General features: G+C 39.5%; 1 protein-coding gene across 3 annotated transcripts in view; it reads left to right on the forward strand.

Annotated features, from left to right (window-relative positions):
* Positions 1–22,365, forward strand: part of PDE1A (phosphodiesterase 1A) — a 251,635-nt gene that overhangs the window by 197,355 nt on the left and 31,915 nt on the right. For all 3 annotated transcript variants that reach the window (XM_006760549.2, XM_006760550.2, XM_006760551.2), the window contains 6 exons: positions 1,130–1,246; positions 3,138–3,278; positions 11,929–12,029; positions 18,418–18,543; positions 21,594–21,695; positions 21,803–21,923. In XM_006760549.2, the coding sequence (XP_006760612.1) occupies positions 1,130–1,246; positions 3,138–3,278; positions 11,929–12,029; positions 18,418–18,543; positions 21,594–21,695; positions 21,803–21,923 (708 nt within the window). The remainder of the gene's footprint in view (positions 1–1,129; positions 1,247–3,137; positions 3,279–11,928; positions 12,030–18,417; positions 18,544–21,593; positions 21,696–21,802; positions 21,924–22,365) is intronic.

Consider the following 22,365-nt stretch of genomic DNA (forward strand, 5'->3'; position numbering starts at 1 on the left):
TGCTATGTTTCAAAAGAACTAAGTTTAAAGGAGACTTTTGAATGCTTTTGATCAGATGTTTTAGATTAGTTTCAGCATGTGAGCTGCAGCACACAGTTGGCCTCCATAAAATGTGGTAGGTGAGGGAAGCTCTAAACATCACCCGCTCAGATTCAAAACTGATGCATAGATTTAAGGTTGTCCGCTTACTTACTAATATTAACCCTGCAGTGTATGTAATCAGACCTTCTTGGCTAATAGTTTCTGATAATCATTAGGACTGACTTTGCTGCATTTCTTTAGGTTTCTTCATTTCAGTGATTTATTTAAAGTTTGAGCTTCGGTGCTGGAGCTCAAACTTAATATTGAAAGTTCCCTCGGAATGTATGGGACTGATATCACCTGCTACAAGGCCATTTCAAGTTTTTTGCTCTGGAATTACCTTAAGCAAAACCATGCAGCAGCAAGAGGCGCTTTCCTACAATACCTCTTTGCCTCTTCCTTCCTGAGGGAATTGCCTGAAATTCCAAAATTAACCATCCTCCTCCTCAATCAAAAGACCCACTTCCTTTATCTTCCCATCTTTCCCTGGAGGAAAGTATAAATGAATCCACTGAGGTTAGAGTGAGTAATAAGGTAGCATATACTTGCATTTGAAAAGAAGATAAAAAAAATATCAAAGATTTAAACCAAATTACTAAATCCTATGGTGGAATTTCAAGCAACGTAGCAGGTAGGTGGGTGGGAAAGAGAAATCTGAGCTGTCTTCCCTTTACCCCTCAATTAACATCACCTACATAACCTGCAAGATGAGGCCCACTCTGGGGAAATTAATTTAGGCATAAATTTGGAGCAAGATTTAGGATCAGAGAAATATTAAAGTGTTCTCAGGCTTCTTGCACCTTTTGATTACCTTGGGATTAAGGAGACAATCTTACCCCTACATTAAGCCTTTTCGCCTCACTTTTGTGAACCATAGACACTAAGTGGTCTTGGTCATATCAGACACTATTAAAAATATAGTCTAATGTGCTGATTTGAAATCTGGCTGGCTGGATGTATAATGCCTGAACTTTCCTATAATTTTTTATAGAAAGAAATAAAACTGTATGAATTTGCCACCTGAAGTATTTACTTTTTTTTTCTACAGGAAGTTGACAAATGGTCTTTTGATGTATTTGCCTTAAATGAAGCAAGTGGAGAACATAGCCTGAAGTTTATGATTTATGAACTGTTTACCAGATATGATCTTATCAACCGTTTCAAGGTCAGAAACATGGAATAAAAGGGAATTGCTCTTAGAATTAGTTATTTGAATAACAATGAAAAGGCAGAACATTGAGTCATTTAACCAGTGCACTTTACCATGTTTCTAGTTGACAGGTCAGAGAGCTAGGGGGAGGAGTTCATCACCTGAGATAGCCATCCTCCCCTACTCACTGACATAACTATATATCCACTTGGATATCATGAATCCATTATAATCTCGTTCCAATGACATACCGACATCCACCAGAATTACTCACAGGCAGCCATGTAGAGACTGAAAGCTATGTTTTAAAGAAATATGATCTTCTGTGATCCTGAGACACAGAAAGAACCTTTATTGTCAACCTTTCCTCAACTAAAACGAAAGGGCTTCTAATTTACTCCATTGAGAGCCATTTAAACAACAGGTTTGATCAGATTTCTGAGCATTCTGCTGTACCTTTCATCATTATGTATGGAATCATGCTATTTTTAGAGCTGGAGGCACTGGGAGGACATTTATTTTAATATCTTGTTTTGCCATCAGCGTGGGGTGACCATGTTTATAATATCTGGCCTCCCCTTTGCTCTTTTTCTATCATTAATGTTAATAAACTAGCTAATTATGTTGAGACAGTATTACCTACCTGGTACTGGTGGAAGTGGAGTTCTTGGGGTGCCATGGGAAAAGGAATTTTCTGAGGCCCCTATGGGAAGTTGAGGTATTATGGAAAGCTTTATTGATGATGTAAAATTAAAGGGGTTCCCTTCCAAGATCCCATCTTCCTCTGTCTCGCCATGGAAAAAGTCCAATCTTGGCTTCAGGGGAGCTGGGATTAAAGCCACTGCCCAGAGGTTCCACTCCATAGGAAAGCACAGTCCAGTTTAGCAGCTGGCTAGCGTAGCTTGTGTTCTCAGCTGCAGTCCGTTGCATGTGGGGTCCACAAGGCCAATGCAGCTGTTCAAGGCCACATGGCGGGTGAGTGCAGGTCAAGGAGCAAGAGAGTGCAAGGGAGCAGGAACAAAGCAAGAGAGAGAGAATTCTTTTTCTGGGGATTATAACTGGGAGTTTAACCAATTAACCCAGATTTCACACGCTTGCAGTAGCTCTGCCCCCTAGCTCATTATCTATTTCCCAGGTTAGACCGACAGGCAAGTACCTCTCCTCTGGCAACCCAACTTTACCGCTCATGTCCTATGTCCCCAGGAGGGCGGAAGGGAGGTGTGTTAATCCCCTTGGAGCAGTGGTTCTCAACCTGTGGGTCGTGACCCCTTTGGGGGTCGAATGACCCTTTCACAGGGGTCGCCTAAGACCATCGGAAAACACATATATTGTTTTTGTGATTAATCACTATGCTTTAATTATGTTCAATTTGTAACAATGAAATTGGGGGTCACCACAACATGAGGAACTGTATTAAAGGGTCGCGGCATTAGGAAGGTTGAGAACCACTGCCTTGGAGGGACAATGCTCTGGTTCCCTGGGGTGTGAAGCTGTAGCTTCCTGGTGACCATGTTTATAATATCTGGCCTCCCCTTTGCTCTTTTTCTATCATTAATGTTAATAAACTAGCTAATTATGTTGAGACAGTATTACCGATGGAAAAACTAGACTTCACCAATTCTACCCTTTTAAGAACTAGCTTTCTGACTTGACACTGGAAGATATAAACATTTAAAGACAACAGTATGGGTAAGACTGCCATTTCATCTTAGTTAAACCCTTGGGGGGTTACAATCCTTCTCAGGATCGAAAGCCAACAGGTTGATGAAGCGGTTTTTCAGAATAGTCCACATTGACCTTCAAGAATCTAATTCACTAATGTGTCCTCTCCCTAAAATTGTTGTGTTCATGTTGATTTAGAGCTGCTCTTTTGGTAAAATATAATCATAATTATTACTTTCCACAGATTCCTGTTTCTTGCCTAATTGCCTTTGCAGAAGCGTTAGAAGTTGGTTACAGCAAGTACAAAAATCCTTATCACAATCTGATCCACGCAGCTGATGTGACTCAAACTGTGCATTGCATAATGCTTCATACAGGTATCATGGTAAGAACGGCTTTGTAACTGAAGTTTGTTGGTTTAATGAATAATCCATAACATTCATTTTTCAAAAAGTATTTTAACTTAGTGGAAAAAAAGATACCCAGAGGAAAATGAAAATATACTGTGAGTTTTCCAAAATTTGGATTATTGAACATTTTTGTTTGTAAATTCATTTTCCCATAGTAATCAATTTAAAAAAAAGTGACCTAAAGAAAGTCTTTGGAATGAAAGTTAGTTACAGTGCTCTTCCCTTATATCATTGTGTTCTTCTAAACTGCCTCCACAGGCTTCTCTCGTTTACATACATTGCTAATCACAATGAAATCCTAATGAGTATTGGGAACTTATTCATGTGAATTTTCCCAAAATATCCGTCTTCCTCTTTGCAACTGAATGAATCAATAGATAAGTAAATAAATGACTCAGCAATGAAAATCTGGGTCAACAAGGAGTAGATGGTAGGAACCAGGAGATTGCCTGGAGTTTCTATGTCTCCGAGTTTAGACTGAGTCCCAGGTGAAAAGAGAGAAGCAGGTCTTCTGAAGGTTTCAAATTGGGTGGGTCCAAAGGGGTGCAGGCCATGTGAAACCCCCAAATCTTCATACCTTCTTGATTCCATGGGCATCAACCTAGGCTGAAGTGGTGTCAAAAAGCACGGAAGGAGAATTTTCCACCAACCTCAGGATATGATTGTCTACCTGTTTAGAATTCAGAAGTTGTACCATTTCTATTGGCAAGGGTCACTGGCACACAGATCTATGTAACTAGTACTCTTTGGGGGCCTAGAGAACCTCAATACTCATCTTTCTCCACCAGAGACTGTGTTCCTAACTTGGTGCCATGCAGAGCCCCTAGAACCACACACAGAAGGTTGGCCTGGAGATCTTAAAAACATATAACAGTTACATAATTCTCCCAGTTTATTGTATACAGAAAATTTTCATTATTATTTCATTTTCACCCAAGAAACTATAGGGTGTTGTTTAATACACATATTCATTTGCTATGGTTTATCCCATAGTGTCTCGTGTGATGACTAAAAAATTGTCTCTTCTTTTTCATCTTCCTTTGCCTCCAAAATGCTGCAAATCCATCAATGCCTTGGGCTCAGATACCACTCCTGCCCCATGTTCCAATGCTCTGTTGCTCCATAACAAATTGCTCCAAATTTAGTGGCTTAAAACAATAATGTATTAGCATATCTCAAGGGTCTGTGGTTAGAAGGGTCCCAACTAGAAGGCTATCACTTGGAGTCTCTCCGGTGATTTCGACCAGCTAGCAACTATGACTGGACATGTGAGGACATTGCTGGGCAAGACATCCATGATGGTTCACTCACATAGCTGGCAGTTCATAATGGCTTATGTCTGGGAGCTCAGTTGGGCTCTTAATAAAGCATTTGCTTGAAGTCTCACCAGCAATTCAATAGAAATATGCATTTTATGACAAGACTAGGGGCCCAGTGCATGAATTCGTGCACCTTGAAAGGAATTATGGGCCACACGGCTGCGATAGGCACAGAGGAGGGTCTTGGTCCAGCCTCCATGCCCCCACCCAGCCCCTCCTGCCATGGCCCCAGGTCCCTTGTCTGCTGGCAGCCCCACGCCTGCTGCTGCCACTCCCACGCACTGATGGCGCCAGCCCCACTCGCACCTGCTGATGGCGTGGAGCAATTGGGGCCAGCACCAGGCACCGGCAGTGGATGTGAGCAGTGGCTCTGGTGCTGGCTGCAGGTGCGAGTGGGGCTGGCGCTGGCAATGGGTGCAAGCACCAGGTGGGACAATGGCACGCGGAAGCAAAGAATTTTCAGTAGCCACCAGAGGCTCGCCCCGCTAACAGCAACTGGCGCCCCACCTTGGGCTGACACCCCCATTCAGCTGCTCCACCATCCTGCCAAGGCCAATGCCCGCCATGTTCTGCACACGCCCCCTGGTGGGCAGTGCACATCATAGCAACCAGTTGTTCGGTGGTTCCACTGTTTGGTCTATTTGCATATTAGCTTTTGATTATATAGGATTACAAAGTAATGTGACCTGATTTGGAGTTGAGTTCTATTTGGAGGGAGGTAGAAATCTCAAAAGCCTTCATTGATACAGTGGCATGAGCCTCTTGTGACCTTCTAGGCTGAACTATGTCAACCTCATACTTTGTGTTTTCCTGATTTAAGTTATATATGGGAGCATCACTGAATTAAGGTGTAATTGTGCCCATTGGGCTAGATCAAATGTAGTCATGGTGGTACATGGTCCCTGGTTGAGTTACCATTCATTCCAGGAGTATGATTGCCATTTACAGGGAGGAAACAAGTTACCAATAGTAAGTAGAAACTCAGACATTCAAAGATATAACTTTAAAATAGTGTAAGTTTTTTCAAAGTAGTCTGTAACCTTCTTCATACCTGTTTGTCTTTCTAGCATGTGTGCATGTACACACACACAAACATAACCACACACAGACATTCTTTTAAAGCTCTTTTGATTTCAAAGGCTTCCTGGTCATGGCTGTTTCTTGCACTCTTTGCTTTCACCTGGTCTGAGATGCATGGCAATTAATGTGATAAGCAAAGTGTCCCTGACAGCTGTCAAAGCCGAAATTGCTTTAACATCTTCTTGGTTTGACCTGCTTGCTTGTTCCTTTCTAAGGCCTTGCTCTTGACACTGATAGTGAGGTGGCATACATTTCAAGTATTTGGCATTTCCCTTTTTTTCTGAATTCTGTGGCTTTGAAAAAGTTAACTGAAAAATTGAATAAGATTTACTCTTTAATGAAAACTGAACTGATTGAGCTTCCTCAGAACAAGATAGAATAGAAAGTAATGCCTACTTTGGTATGATAAAATATCTGCTGAATTTTGAAGTATAATGCGAAGATGTATGCTCTTTAAGTTGGGGGTATAATCAGAATTTTAAAAATATGATTTTGCTTAAGTCCTTTTTTTTTGGTCACAAATGTAAAGGGAGATAAAAAAGAGTGTCCTATTTCACCTCCAGGACAGAGGTTCTGAAGGTGAGACTGAGAAGCTGAGGAATGTTGTATTAGTGGGGAAATAGAGAGGTCCAAATACACAGGGTGACTTTACCCTCAGACTTGCAAGGAAGACTCATTCCAGGTTACAACAAGACATGCCAACTTCTCTGGAAGGCTGAGGAAATCTGGTCCCGCCTGGCACAGCTCCTCCGAAGTAGACGTCAGTAAAGACGACACAGTCACTTTTTGAGAGGACAGTGACTTACTAATTGTAAATATAACTTCACTCTAGCAAGTTTTGAAAACTTGTTTATGACTTTGCTCATCTTTTAGCAAAAAAAATATCAGTGAGTTCTTTGCTTATTCCTTACTTTGGTCATTAAAAAAAAATAAATAAATAATAATAATAATAATAATAAAAATAAAAATCTGGTGGGAGACTGTCAGTATTGTCCTGGATCTGGAAAGTACATTTGAACTAGAGGGAGTAAGGAGAAATGTTATGATGGATGGTGAAAGGAAAGGCAAAATAAATTTACAAATTTATTGACTATTTTGTCAAAACTAGGTGACACTACCAGCTTGACCGTTTTTGGAAAGTTATTTTAAAAGGCTTTTCTTTAGATGAAAAAAGTAATGATAGGTGGATGTTAATTTCCATCCACATAACAATATCACTTCAGTGTTTTGGTTGATGTGCTGCTGTTTCCGAATGGTCTTATCAGTGTGACATTTAAGGAGCACTCCAGGAGCAGCCCAGCACTGTCCGGTGACGAGTGCAGCCTGCCACTTGCCAAGTGTTCAGGGGACCATTGCCTGAAAGGGACTGTGATTGTCCTTCAGTTTGTTAAGGTCATGTGGACACCCTGGGAGTAGGCAGTGCAGAGGAGAGCCCATGCTAGTACACCCTCTGTCTCCCACTGTCTCTTGTCCTTTGGTTGACTTGTAGCCCTGAGCCACAGGGACCTTGGTATGGGTAGCTCAGTCAATTTGCTGAAGAGCAAATGCTTCACTGAGGGCTGCCACGCCACCTCCAAATGTCTCTGAGTGTGAAATCATCGGGGCCTTGGCAGGGGGAATGCTTGCCTTTGATGGCTCCTGGCATTGTGTTCTCGATAACACTAAGAGTAGAAGAAAAAGACATGACTTGAAATCTATTTCCTTTGGAAACTGTAGTCCACTTACTACACCCAGAAATAGCCTCCCACACACTGAAATTACTCAGTTTTTCTCCAAGCAATCTACAGAAAACTCGCCATTGTGTTTCTATTCTACAAACTCTGTGGAAATTCTGATCTCAGAAATGGCTTCCCAGACAGCACTGTTTGGAAGAGTGAAAAGAGTGTAGGCTTTTGAGGCCATCAGACATGGGCTTGAAACACTGGTCCATGACTTCCTAGGTTGTTTGCTCTCTACTTTGGTTCCCTTGTCACTAAAGTACAGTTAATAATACTGAGCACATTGCCCTGGCTGGTTTGGCTCAGTGGATAGAGTGTCGGCCTGTGGACTGAGAGGTCCCAGGTTCGATTCCGGTCAAGGGCATGTATCTTGGTTGCAGGCACATCCCCAGTAGGGGGTGTGCAGGAGGCAGCTGATCGATGTTTCTCTCTCATCAATGTTTCTAACTCTTTATCCCTCTCCCTTCCTCTCTGTAAAAAAACAATAAAATATATTTTAAAAAAAATACTGAGCACCTTGTAGTATGACAATGAGGAGTCAATGATATCATATGTGTAAAGCAACTAACCTAGTTTCTGAAATATAGCTATTAGCACATACACTAATATGAGTAAAAATCATTAATTTATTATTATTATTATTATTATTATTATTTATTAAGGACTTTGCAGCTCACAAATGTGAGACAGTCTGCTGAGGTCACAGGAAATTGAAGGCAGAGCCAGGAACTGGAACCCTTCACATAACTAAGAGAAGGGAACTAAAAACACATCTGTCATGTTAATAGATTTAAATGGCTCACAATCCAGGACTGATGGCTCCCAACTGCTCACCTGCCTGCTAGCCTGATCACCCCCTAACCACTCCCGGCTAGCCCTAACTGCCCTCTTCTGCCGGCCTGGGCACTCCTAACTGTCCTCCCCTACAGGCCTGGTCACTCCCAACTGCCCTCCCATGCTGGCCCAGTCACCCCTAACTGCCCTTCCCTGCAGGCCTGATTGCCTCCAACTTCCCTCCTTTGCAGGCCTGGTCACCCCCAACTGCCCTTCCTTCCTGGCCATCTTGTGGCGGCCATCTATGACCACATGGGAGTGGCCATCTTATATGTTGGAGTGATGGTCAATTTGCATATTGCCTCTTTATTATATAGGATATTGCTTCCCTTAAGTAAAAAATGCTGTTGTCATTCATAGAAGAAATATTGTAATTTGTGGAAGGAACAGAAACCAGAACTGGACAGATTTTGATTTGAATTACTGCTCTGCCACTTAAGAACTAGGTGATCTTGGGAAGTTTAGGATTCAGCTTTGTTATCTGCTAAATAGGGATAAATATATTTACTTACTAAATGGTCTATATAGGGTGGTTATAAAAATTAAATGACACCATCTAATTAAAAATTCAATTAATATTAGTTCCTTTCTCTTCCCTTCTGTCATCATTGTGTATGTGATTAATGGCATTCATATCTCCCTATAACATAATATGAGGACTTGTATTTTGGAGCAAAGCCACCTGAGCATTCCTCTAGGCAAAATGCAACCTGCAGTGTGGATGAGGCACAGTCTTGTATTGCTTATGACTCGTCAGGAATCAGAAGAACCTAGGTTATGTACTGACCACCATTCTAGTTGGGAAGAGTGAATCATTTACAAAATCCATAATTTTAAGCATTTGCTTTCTGAGTTAGAATTCTCATTTGATGCCAGTGTAAAGTGAATTGGCAACTAAGAAGCTAAAAATAAGCTCAAAATTCTACTTGTGCTAATACAAAATATATGTATTTTAAGTAATCAGTAAAGCTTGTGTTTCTCTCTTCCCAAATTATCTTATAATGTAAACTTTATTAGTAAGACTAGAGGCCTGGTGCATGAAATTCATGCACGGGAATCAGGTTCCCACCTCCCTGCCTCCCCGCCTCCTCCTTCCCTCGCTCTCTCAGCACCCCACCGCCACCACTGGTCGCCCACCATGTTCCGCACCGCCCCCTGGTGGTCAGCGCACGAAATATCAAGGGATCGAACTTCTGGTCTCCTGGTCAAGGGGACAATTTGCATATTAGCCTTTTATTATATAGGATTATCGTGTGGCAATACATAAGAGGATTCATGGAGGAAATACTATTAATAAGAGGCAGAGATTAATGAGACTAAAAACAAGAAACACGGGTAGAGTAATTTTGACAGCTAGGAAGATAATTTTAAATACTTATGAGATAATCTATGATTAACATCTATTTTCTATTTACCTTTTTACAATTTTACCTTCATAGTCTATATTATTATAGTAAATATTGGATGTTGCTTTTAAAAAAAATCGGTTAAATATGTAAATCTTATATATAAGAAATACTTAAGAAAATGTGTGATTTTTTTTTCTAGGAACAATTTCCTTTAATAAAACAGTGGGTTTCTGGGAGTACAAAAACTGGTTTAATTTCAATTCCTATTCATTTCATGGTGCTTAATTCCACATTCTCACTGGGGACATTGGAGGCTCAGTCCCAGTTCAGCCTATAATACAGGCCTTTAATAAGGTCATTTTCTTTCTTTTAATGGCTCACAATTAAATGCACCTATAAACACAGAGCAGTTAGTTAAATCAACTCCTTTTGATTCTGAAAATAATTTCTGCTTCAGTCATCCATGTGTGAGGCAGTTATTCTTGAATTGCAATCACTAAAGATATGTTAGCTCACTATTATTTTCCAGATTGAAGACTTAAACAGTGCATTTAAGGTAATAAGCTTAATAGAATGCCACTTATTCTGTATTTTACTCTGTGGCAAGACTTGCAATAGGCACAGTGCATACATTGGCTATAAACTTCTTTTAAAAGTCACGGGTGGGGGGGTGGTGATCGCTAATTCTATTTTCATGGAAACTGTGGCTGGAAGGGAAAAGAACTTATTTGTCTAAAGATTAACAAAGATTTAAAACCAGGGCTGTTTGATTTCATATCTTCACCAACTACTCCTTACTACTTCCTCAAAATGCAACACTGGTCCAATTCAATTCAACAGACAAACATTAAGTTCCTGCTACATGCCAAATGCCACGCTAGTTTACGTGAAAGGAGCAAAGATTAATAAGAGCATGCCTTTGGCAACTATGAGACACATCAATTGTCACCTCCTTCATTTGTGGCCTCATGGACCTACAGAGGCTTCCTCTTGCCTTTTATACCAGATTCAAATTCCTCAGCACTAATCGTTACAATCTATCAACTCTTTCCTATGCCCTGCACTATTTTCAATCTTACTTCACCTGACTCTCCAACACAACTGTACTATAAGGACTTCAGTTTTCATATAGACTTCTACAGTGTCATTCAACATTTGCTCTTTTTATTTTGAACCTCTCTGTTCCCAACCTTACATTTAGCTGCCAGTCTTTGTCCATCCTAATTCCAAAAATCCACTGCCACAAAATAGACATTCTATCTGCCCTTCTATTACACCGTTATATTGTGACCGTTATTCAAGTATTCATGTAGTTTACGTTATATTTTTCTGTTGCTTTGTGCAAGGTCTTTAATTATTTGAAGTGTATGGAATAAGACCACGAAGACCAAGCTTTATGTCATTGTGGATCCTCCATTCCTACCACTGAATCTCAGTGTTGTCCAATGGGACTTTCTGTGATGACGAAAATACTTTGTATCTTCACTGTTCTGTATGGCAACCACCTGCCACATGCGACTATTGAGCAGCTGAAATGTGGCTATTGTGACAACAAAATAGAACTTAATTTTGTTTAATTATATTTATTTTTAATTTAAGTAGTCACATGTGGTTATATTAGAGCAGTAAGAGTGTTATACAAAATGTGAGTGATAAACTATTGAATTATTTAAGTGGATTTATACTAGTATGTAGTGAAATTTTGGTAAACCGTCCAATTGATAACAAAAAAGTCAATGTATATGAAGCAGGTGGTCTGGAACGTATGTGAAAGCATTCGTTTTTAATTGTTAAGTTTAATTGCGCAGTCATAGAATATATGTGCTATGAAGAGAAAATTTGATAAATCCTTGGAAACTCCTCTAAGTCTTTAAATATAAAAACTAAGTTCAGTTTCTCTAATGGAAAATTTTCTCATAGTAAGGTTTTCTACAAAAGTTGAGGTCAGAGACATTTTATTTATATATGAGCTGTATGTTAAAATTCACTTACCTGTAATTGATTTCATGAGAACCCAAATTGGTAAGGCTATGAATTCAAAATCCAGTCAGGGTTTAACCACTTAAATAATAAAAAATTACTTTCTTTCCAATTAGCAAGGAAAATTATATTGTGTGGATTTTGAACTTACAAAACATGAAATAATCTTTGACCTCATGAAGAATTCATTATTATGCACAATTAATGGAGGTGAAATAAACTGTATTTAAAATAAATAAAACAATCATGTGATTAATTATACTGGGTGCACTGAAAATTTTTTTTGTGGAATGACAACATGGTCTCTGCTTTCTAAACCTATTGGAGTCTTTCTTAATTTACTAGCACTGGCTCACTGAACTGGAAATTTTAGCAATGGTCTTTGCCGCTGCCATTCATGACTATGAGCATACAGGAACCACAAACAACTTTCATATTCAGACAAGGTAAGCTAAAAATAGTATTAAATTTTCTAAGTTAAAACTTGAAATTTATTTGTCTGCATATGACTTATTTTAAGAGGATTTAAAAATAATGAAGATACCTAATAAGAATAGGTTTAATAAATTTTAGCCAAATGTCTTAAGCTTTAAATACTTCAATCAATCAGATAATATTTATCAAGACTTTTTAATGTATTTTGTGGCATATTCAGCAATTTAAAGAACCTAAAGATGTGTAATATAATTTTTCTCTGCCCAGAATTTACACTTTTAAGTGTCACACGAGTCAGACACTTATTTATTGAGAGAAATGGTGCAATTTGTTGTCTAAGGCATCAGTTTGATGTTATTATGTATTTGAAAGTAATAACACAGCCCTGGAAAAAAAATTTTTAAAAATCTAAGAAATCTAACTTCCAGGTGAGCACAAAGTGTTAAATTTTAAATAACTGGAAAATGTGATTTTATAACGAATGGTGATAATGCCAGTTACTAGATTCAAAATACCAGAGTGGAAGTGTATTAGCCTGTCAGGTCTGCCATTCCAGAAATGCCACAAATGGGGTGGTTTAAGGAACAGAAAATTTCTCACAGTTCTGGAGACTAGCTGTCCAAGATCAAAGAGACAGCAGGTTTTGTTTCTTCTGAGGCCTCTCCATGTGGTTTGCAGATGGTCACCTCTTGCTATGTCCTCACATGGTCATTTGTTTGTGTTGGAGCATCCCTGGTGTCTCTTTTATAAGAAAACCGGTGTTACTAGATGAGGGCCTCACTCTTATGACCTCATTTGATCTCAGTTATCTCTTTAAAGGCCCTATCTCCAAATTCAGTTATATTCTGGGCGGTTAGAACTTCAGCATGCATATCTCGGGGGAATGCAAGTCAGTCCATAAGAGGAAGGTGCTCTACGTGTTGTTGTTGTTGCTGCACGGAGCTCTCCCTTCCTGGGAGGCAGAATTTGGTTGAGGGCCCAGCAGGATCCAACTCACTTTATATGCATGTGACCCTGAAATGTCTGTCTTTCTCTGGTCAGATATGTTTAAGGTGGAGATGTAAGTTGAGAGACAGATGTGGTTTGGGGACTACTATAAAACTCTCTATTCTTGTTGAGGAAAATCTAAACCTATTTTTATTTGTTCATTTTTTTTAAATTAATGGAATTTATTTCATAGAGTAGATTTAGGCTTACAGAAAAATTGAACTGGAAGCACAGAGTTCCCATGTGCTCCCTCCCTCAATCCACAGTATCCCCTGTTGTTAACATCTTGCACTGTTGGGCTACATTTGTCACAATTGATGAATCGTTGTTGATATATCATTAGTAACTGAAGTGTCCATAGTGTGCGTTAGGATTTGTTTTTGTGTGTGATACATTGCATGGATATTACAAATGTTTAATGCCACGTATTCACCATATATCAACACACACGATAGTTCCACTGCCCTAATTGTCCCCTTGCTTCACATTTTAATTTTATCCCACTCCCCTTCCCCTTTTACCCATGGTAACTACTGATCTTGTTAATGTCTCTAGAGCAGTGGTTCTCAACCTTCCTAATGCCGCGACCCTTTAATACAGTTCCTCATGTTGTGGTGACCCCCCAACCATAAAATTATTTTCATTGCTACTTCATCACTGTAATGTTGCTACTGTTATGAATCGTAATGTAAATATCTGATATGCAGGATGTATTTAGACGACCCCTGTGAAAGGGTCGTTCGACCCCCAAAGGGGTCATGACCCACAGGTTGAGAACCCCTGCTCTAGAGTGTTGCCTTTTCCAAATTGTCATATAGTTGAAGTCATGCAATAGGAAGCCTTTTCAGACTGGCTTCTTTCACGTAGCAATATGCACTTAGGGCTCCTATATGTATTGTTGTGACCAGGCAGCTCATTTGTTTTTATTGCTGAATAATATTCCACTGTCTGGATGTACCAGAGTTCATTTACTTACTCACCTATTGAAGGATACCTTGGTTGCTTCCAAATCTTGGCACTTATGAATAAAGCTGCTATGAACATCCGTGTGCAGGTTTTACGTGGTCTGTTCATTTGTTTTATAATAATTTCTAACAACTGATTTTCCAGTTATAGGAAGTTGCTGTTTTGATGTGGAGAGCATAGAAACATTTTAAAAATATTAGACATTTTAGAGCTTCAAGGGACCCAAAAGTGGCTGAGATCCACATTATGGATCGCCTGATCTTAGAAGGAAATGCAAAGATCTGAAGAGGTGAAATGACCTATTTATAGGCACACAGTCAGCTGGTGGCAGTAGCACAATTGAGAAGCTAAGAGGGACACTCACTCTCAAACCAGGCTACTTACACAGCTCTGCTCCCAGGGCCAGAGACGGACATAGGATGGTCCCAGAACTTTGTAGCCTGAAACGGATGGACTTGGAAATCATGGCCCCTTGATGGAGACAGAAAAAGGGGCCATGAAATTCAAACAATGAAATTTTGGGGAAGGTATTCTGTCTCTCCCCAGACTGACAGAGCATGAAGGGAAAAGGGGAGACACGGGGACTGGTACGGAGGGAGTGTTTGCAGAGTATAGGCAATTGTTTGTTTTTATTTGTGTTTAACAGCAAAGGAAAGGCAGCACATGCAGTTATCATTTTCCTTTTCAAAGGCTCTTCTATAGCCACTAAATCTCACAGTGAGTGGGATTTTAATTAAAGACAGCTCATTATGGAGCTGGGTCCTGCATCAGAAAATAGTTTGGGGAGTTGGAGAAGGGAGCAAATGATTTGGTCTCCACGAATACTTCTTGCTTTTTCTACTTTGAAAAGGAGAGGCAATGGACCGGCCTTCTCCAGTTGCAGCGTTAGATGTGTCTAGCCTTCTCATTTGACCATTCATTGACCACTGAAGGAAGAGTCCCAATTCCCTTGTACTTTGGACTGCACAGAAGGAGAGTGAGGTCGGAAAAAGAAGGGAGATAAAGAGGAGGAAGAAGAATCCTTTATTTTCTATTTTTATATTAAAAACTATAAAAGGGGGAAGTTATAGTATTTTACTATTTTCTTAAAAATTATCTACTAGGATCAATTATTTAATGGGTTAATTTTATAAGAACTTGAAAATTCAATGAACAAAATGTTGTAGTGACCAAAATGCAACCAAATAACATGCTTTTTAAAATTCTTGCTATCACCTTCACATTTTGTCTAAGGAGAAATAGGTCTTATGTTATTGCATCATGCAAAATTATTGGAAAATAATTTAAAAAACAGTGCAAGACTAGCTTTGTTTAATATAGACATAATTCATGAAATCCTCACAAGTGTAAGTAAATGAAAATAATTTATTCCATGTGAAAAGAAAATGCTGAACTACATGTTACCATGGATACTGGATGTAGCTTAAAGTCTTGTTCTTTTCTTAGCAAAGACCACCTCAAACATTAAGACTATTCTGTGTTCTCAGCATCCTGCTCTATTTATAAGACAAAATTATACCTACTTTGCTACAATTAAATCTAGTTCAAAAGCCCATAGTTTCTTGTTGATGAAAGGTAAAAAGAGGGTTTTAAGTGTCTTTCCATAACCCTGGCAAAACTGCCATGAGTAGATTGGAGGCCATACAGATGATATTTGATTGCACATTTTAGTTTTTTCCCAATGTTGGCAGCTTCAAGAACAGTGTGAGGTATTAGTTAGACTGTGGGGGTCAGACGGGGCCTGGCTTTAGCAATCTCACTTCTTGAGCTCTGCCTAGGAAAGAAATCAGAGCTAAGACTCAAACTCTACTAGAACATTTATTTAGGAAATCACAGATGTAGAAGAAGTAATTCATAGAAGAAATGAGCTTAGGAAATAAGTTATAGAGGCAAAAAAGGACCATTGGAGCTTGGGAGTGAGGAAGGTCGTCATGGTAATGCCTTTGGGGGGTAGGGGGAGGAGAAAGGCATGGGCATGCTGCCAGGAGGGAGAATGCTCTGGGTCCTCTTTCCCAAGGGCTTTAAGGATGGATATTACAGGTGAAGTCCCAAGGCAAGATCTCAATACAACATTCAACAGCTTTCCAGGTGTGTCCTTTAAGGGTCAGGTTCTCCACTGATTGGTTGATGCCAGGGTAGGGGTCATTATCGAGGTAGCTGGTCCTGAAGTTAGTCTTGGTGATGTTGCTTATCTGGTTTTGCTGCTTTTCTGGGCCTGGAGCTGAAATACAACTGAGGTCTAGATGTTATCTCTAGAGAGGAAAGGTCAGAGGGCCTAAGCCACATGACCAGAAATATGCTGGGGCAGGAAAGGTCACCCAGGGATGAGGTCCCTCCCTACAACTGTCCATGGCTAGGCACCGAGTTTCCACCCTGGTGACTTTCTGTACCTGGCCCATCGTTCTTGCTCTGCTCATGCCTGTCTAACTGCCTGCCACACCATGACCTCAGCAAACTTCTGGAGATACTTGGACAAGATCTATTGAATTCTCTCTTAAGCAAGGATCACATGTATGCTTTGCTAGTTCAGTTTTCTTTGTACTGAGCTATGACTATTGGCTAAATAATTTTTAGGCCACAGCTGAAATTATTAAAAGAAAATGTATTTAGGAGGCATGTACTATTAGCTAACTACATGCTATTCTACTTTTATAAAGCTTTAGAAACAGAAGGGGAAGTAAGTATTCTACTGTCCAGTAGGTCACTTCCCCTACCTTGGAGTAATAATAAAGCTTGGTTTATCTCAATTACGTTGCTTGCAACAGGAGCCAGGTTTCTTTAGTTCTTTGTTTGGTTTGTCCTTCTCGTAGGCAATTTTAGGGCTGACAGAGTATTGATCTCACAGGAGGGAGGAGACGTGAGAGGAGCCTGGTGTTGGCAAAACATTTCTAAAGGTTTCACCTTGACTTTCCTTTGGCTATCTTTGCTGCCTAACTCCAACTTGCCAACTTAAGGAATGAGTTCATGATTTAATAACATTGAACACCGTGGCTCTGCTTCCATCCCACACCTTGAAAACGATTTGGCAACCTCAGAGGATAAGGAAGAAGAAGCAAGGGCTCCATTACAGGGACATGGGAATGCTTGGGACATTTTACACTCTCTGTGCTGGCATGCTACATTTAACAATGCAACTTGAAGTGGCTTATTTGATAATCAAATGATATGAGATACAGACTGTTGAGAAATAAAAGGTTTCCCTTGATCAATTCATCACTTAGAAATATAATGTCCATTATAAATTGGTGATAAAACATACATTTTAAGTTTGTGTAAAAAATGGTTTTGCTAGTTTAATTTAATGCGAGGAAATATAATGTTTAAATTGAATCATAACATTATAAGGAAGAAAAATTAGAATCATAAATAGACCAAATGATTTTCATCATTCCCCTCTGCCCTCTGCCCAAAGTAATTTCAGTTCCAGAGGATAGGGGTGGTAATCAACTCTCTGGAAGGAGTATAAAGAAGTTGATTTATTCACTGAGTGAATGAGAATGTTAGGTAATTTTTTTTCTCTCTTCAGCATATCTAGATGATCTCACAGGTATCTGGATTACAAGTAGAAAAGAAAAGCTATAAATGCATTTAAACTATGTTGTTTCATACCAAGATCAAGTGGGTTTTATCCCAAGTTCAATATTTGAAAATTAATTAAGGTAATCTATCATATCAATAGGCTAAAAGAGAAAAGTCACATGATCATGTCAATAGATGAGGGAAAGGATTTAACAAAACTCAACACCCACTCGTGATAAGAATGCTCAATAAACTGGGACTAGAGAGGAAGTTCATCCACTTGAAAAAGAACAGCTACGAAAAAACCTATAGCTAACGCCATCCTTAATAGTGAGGAACTTGAAGCTTTCCCACTAAGATCAGGAATAAGGCAAAGATTTCCCCTATCATTTGCTGCTTTTCAACATCATACTGGAAGTCCTAACTAATTCAATAACACACACACACACACACACACACACACACACGCACACACACACACACAGAAACAAAAAGCATACAGATACATGTCATAATATATTTATCCAAACCCATAGAATGTACAATATCAAGAGTGAACCCTAATATAAAACTATGGACTCTGGGTGACAATGATGGGCTATTGTAGATTCATCAGTTATAACAAATGCACCACTCTGGTGGGGAATGTTGGTAATGGGTTAGGTTATGCACATGAGGGACAGGGATTATATGGCAGATCCCTGTATCTTCTGCTTCATTTTGCTGTGGACTTAAAGTTGCTAAAAATAAAGTTTATTTTTTTAAAAATTGTCATTTTTTAAAAAAAGGGAACTAAGACTTCCATAAATTTAGATGTTTGATTGTAGGGTTTTTATTGATGAGATGTCTTGTGACTTGAGTATTTTTATTAGTCACCCATGAAGTCTAAAAAAATCCCCTAGTAGGCATTTTCTTTGTCATTCTTAGGTCAGATGTTGCCATTTTGTATAACGACCGATCCGTCCTTGAAAATCACCATGTGAGTGCAGCTTATCGACTTATGCAAGAAGAGGAAATGAATGTCTTGATAAATTTATCCAAAGATGACTGGAGGTGAGTTTAAGAGGAAACCTAGAGGAAATTTAATTACAGGAAAAAGTTAAGTTGTGTGACTTAAGGTGAAGAAAACAGATGAAAGTGAATCCTTCACTCAGACAATAAACAATTCCCCTTGATTGGCTGACTTTGAGATGAACACCTGGAAGACTTTGTTCAGGAGCCAAACTGTGCAATGGAGCTGAATTATTTCCAGGCCAATTCCATATCTGTATGCATTGGAGCCAGTCCATGAGATGGCACACCATAAAACAAAGACTTTAAGATTCATAGTTACGTACGCTCTGGAATGTGGTCTTACATAAGTTCAAAATTTTAGTGTCATACTAATTTCTTCATATATTACTTTCTATATGTGGAATTCAGCTTTATTTTTAAGAATTCACTATTCAGGGGGAAACATAAAAAATATACTAAAATGGCCCAGGTGCAGTAAATCTTACATGTTTCTCCAAAACATTTGTCTGCTTATAAAAAAAAAAAAAAGAAGAAGCGTGGAATGGTGATACGTGTGGCCTTGGAGGGAAAAACAACAAGGTGCACCCTGTACTCAGCAGACTTTTTCTTCTCTCTTTAATCTTGGTCATCCTCATCCCCTAGGGTTGCCAGGTTTAGCAAATAAAAATAAAGGACATCCAGTTTAAATATGAATTTCAGATAAACATAGAATTTTTTTTAGTGTGAGTAGGTCCCTAATATTCAGTAGAACCTACTTGTACAGGAAAAAAAAAAAAAAGCTTGTCTTGTTAAAAGTCAGTTAATGGGTTGTAAAGCTTCCCACTCAAATGCAAGTATCTAAGGGGTTTTTTTCCCCTCTTTAAATCAAGGTACAGAAAAGTGTCCAAAGAAAAGAAGTGACCTAGGATGAAGAACTGCCTTAAAATAAATAAATTAATTAATTAATAATTAATGAAAGGTTACTTTCGGGTTTAAAACAGCCCTAATTTACCATGGTTACTTTTCCAAGCATTAAAGTTCCTGGTTTTGCAAGCCTACTTTTGCAACTTAGAAACAACTCTAAGATGGGGGTGAAGGGTGGGGGTTGGGGAGTGGGCAAGGTGAGCTGGGAGGAGGCATTTTGTTTTGGGAACCTAGTTTTTTCTGCAGGAAACAATAGCCTATGAGGGTTTGCAGCCTAGGAAGGCCAGGATCTAATTATAAAAAGACAAAAGTGACCACTGCTGGGCTACCTGGAGAATAGAAGGGCAAAGGTAGAAGTATTAGTGCGGTGCCCTCAGTATCCCCATCTGTTACCTGTGGAAGTGGAGTTCTTGTGATATTGCAATGAATTTCCTGAGACTTGCACAGGAGGATGAGTAATTTTTATGTCTGTGGAATTAAACCCCTGGGTTTACAATGTCCCATTTCCCTCCATCCCATCATGGGAAAAGACCAATCTTCTCTTCAGCAGGGCAAGAATAAGGCCACTGCCCCAAGTCTCCATATTAAAGCACAGTCCAGCCCAGCATCCTGTGTGTGGCTTCTAAGACCACATGGCTATGGAGAGAGAAAGGGGAGTGCAATTCATGAAGCAAAAGAGCATGAGAGAGCAAGAGCATCAAAGACAATAAGAGAGAAAGAACTATTTTTAAGTGGACAGCCCATAGTTTTCAGCAAGAGCCTCTGATGTATGATTGTTTTTAAAAACAAATAATTTGATCAGACCATCTTCAGGTGGCTTCCTCTACAGGCCACATGACACACTGAAGATAAAATATGGTTTCCCATATGAATGACTACAGGGTGGGGCAAAAGTATGTCTACAGTTTTTTTGTATGGGAAATAATCCAATAATTAGCAAATAATAATAACACAAGAATAAACTCTGTGTTTTGTGTACTCACAACTGTAAACCTTCATTTGGCCCACTCTGTATTTTACTTATCTGTACTGAGCAAGCAATGCATTATGGAAGATGCAAGACTTTACTGGGCAACTGACTTTCTACTTAGTGTGAGAATGAGTTATTCATGTATAGGTTTGTGATATTGTTATCATATTTACAGTGTCTTGGCTAAAATTTCAGTAGTACTGATAGCTCATGACATGTAAATGAGTCTTGGTGTTCCTGGGGTTCTAAGATGGAAGGTTGGCACAGTGGAGTGGTCCAAGCACCAGTTTTGGGAGTGGGAACTCTTGGGGTTGAATCTTATCTCTTCTATGTTATACTTGTGTGACTGGGCAGAGGATTCAATTTCTTCTGGTAGAAAATAATAATACCCCCTGACTGGGTTGTTATAAAGATTAAATATATATATCTCAACCAGAACACTGCTGGGTTGAATAAATGCTATATAAATAGTGGTGATTTTATTATAGCATATACTGCATTTAGAATAGGTTTCCTTTCAAATTGGTTAGGATCCTTTGAGATAGAAAAACAACATTTAAGATTTTTGAGTGGGGGAGGATTGCAGGAGTGGGAGGAGCAAGCATAGAATTAACTCTCCAAGGGGAGATGCATCATTCACAGATCACTCTGCTGGCAACTTCCTAAATCCTTAAATGTTTAAAACAATCTACACTAATAAAAGGGTAATACACTAATTAGACTGGACATCTTCCCAATGGCCTTCCGGACAAAGCCACAGTGGTGGGGGGCCAAGGCAGAGGCAGTTAGGGGTGATCAGGCCGGCAGGGGAGGGCAGTTAGAGGCGTTCAGGCCAGCAGTTAGGGGGTAATCAGGCCAGCAGGCAGAGGTGGTTAGGGGTGATCAGGCAGGCAGGCAGGTGAGCAGTTAGAAGTCAGTGTTCCCATATCGGGCCTAAACTGGCAGTCGGACATCCCCCGAGGGGTCCTGGATTGGAAAGGGTGCAGGCTGGGCTGAGGGACGCCCCCTGCTCCCACACTGTGCACAAATTTCTTGCACCAGGCCTTTTATAAAATGTTCTTATAAAATGTTTTTTTATAAGAACATTTACATTAAAAAGGTAGCTTCTTTTGTGCTTATATCCATTAAGAAAAATAAATGTGATCAGTGATGTTTAAGAAAATGTTCCTCTTTAGAACAGTAAAGGGCCAAACTTTTCCTTTTGATGACTCCACAGGGATCTTCGGAACCTAGTGATTGAAATGGTTTTGTCTACAGACATGTCTGGTCACTTCCAGCAAATTAAAAATATAAGAAACAGTTTGCAGCAGCCTGAAGGGTAGGTAATTTTCTTTTGTGATGTTACAGTTCCATGGGCTTATACTTAGAAAGAGCTGTAATTGGTCCCTTTGTTCTGATAATTTGAATATGTCCTTGGTTTGACAGGACCGACAGAGCCAAGACCATGTCCCTGATTCTCCACGCAGCAGATATCAGCCACCCGGCCAAATGCTGGCAGCTGCACCACCGGTGGACCATGGCCCTGATGGAGGAGTTTTTCCGACAGGTACTTCTTTCACACTCTGTGCAAGTGTTTTTGGAAATAGTGACTATGCATATTGAGGTGCTCATTTTTTCACACAAAAGGTGACTTATTAACTGGCTACAATACTATTTTGGGACCCTGGGTGAACTGTATTAATCTTTCAGATAAATGTGTTAAAAATTCCTACATGGTAAAAACAAACAAACAAACAAACAAAAACTTAAAGAAAGTCAAGTCTTGAATCTCAGATGTCACTCTCAAGGAAGAAAGAAAAAAAGGAAGGAAGGAAGGAAAGAAGGAAAAAAAAATTAGAGTTGTTTTCTGCTAGTAAGAGGTAAATGCTAGATTAGAGACAGAAAAAAACTTTCATAGTAAAAAAGGGAGAGGGAGGATATATGACACTTCTGGATACATCTTGGTTAGAATTTAGTCCTGTATGCAAAGCTGCAAGGGAAGCCAGAGA

The sequence above is a fragment of the Myotis davidii genome, unplaced genomic scaffold, assembly GCF_000327345.1.
Source record: "Myotis davidii unplaced genomic scaffold, ASM32734v1 scaffold370, whole genome shotgun sequence".
Taxonomy (NCBI): domain Eukaryota; kingdom Metazoa; phylum Chordata; class Mammalia; order Chiroptera; family Vespertilionidae; genus Myotis; species Myotis davidii.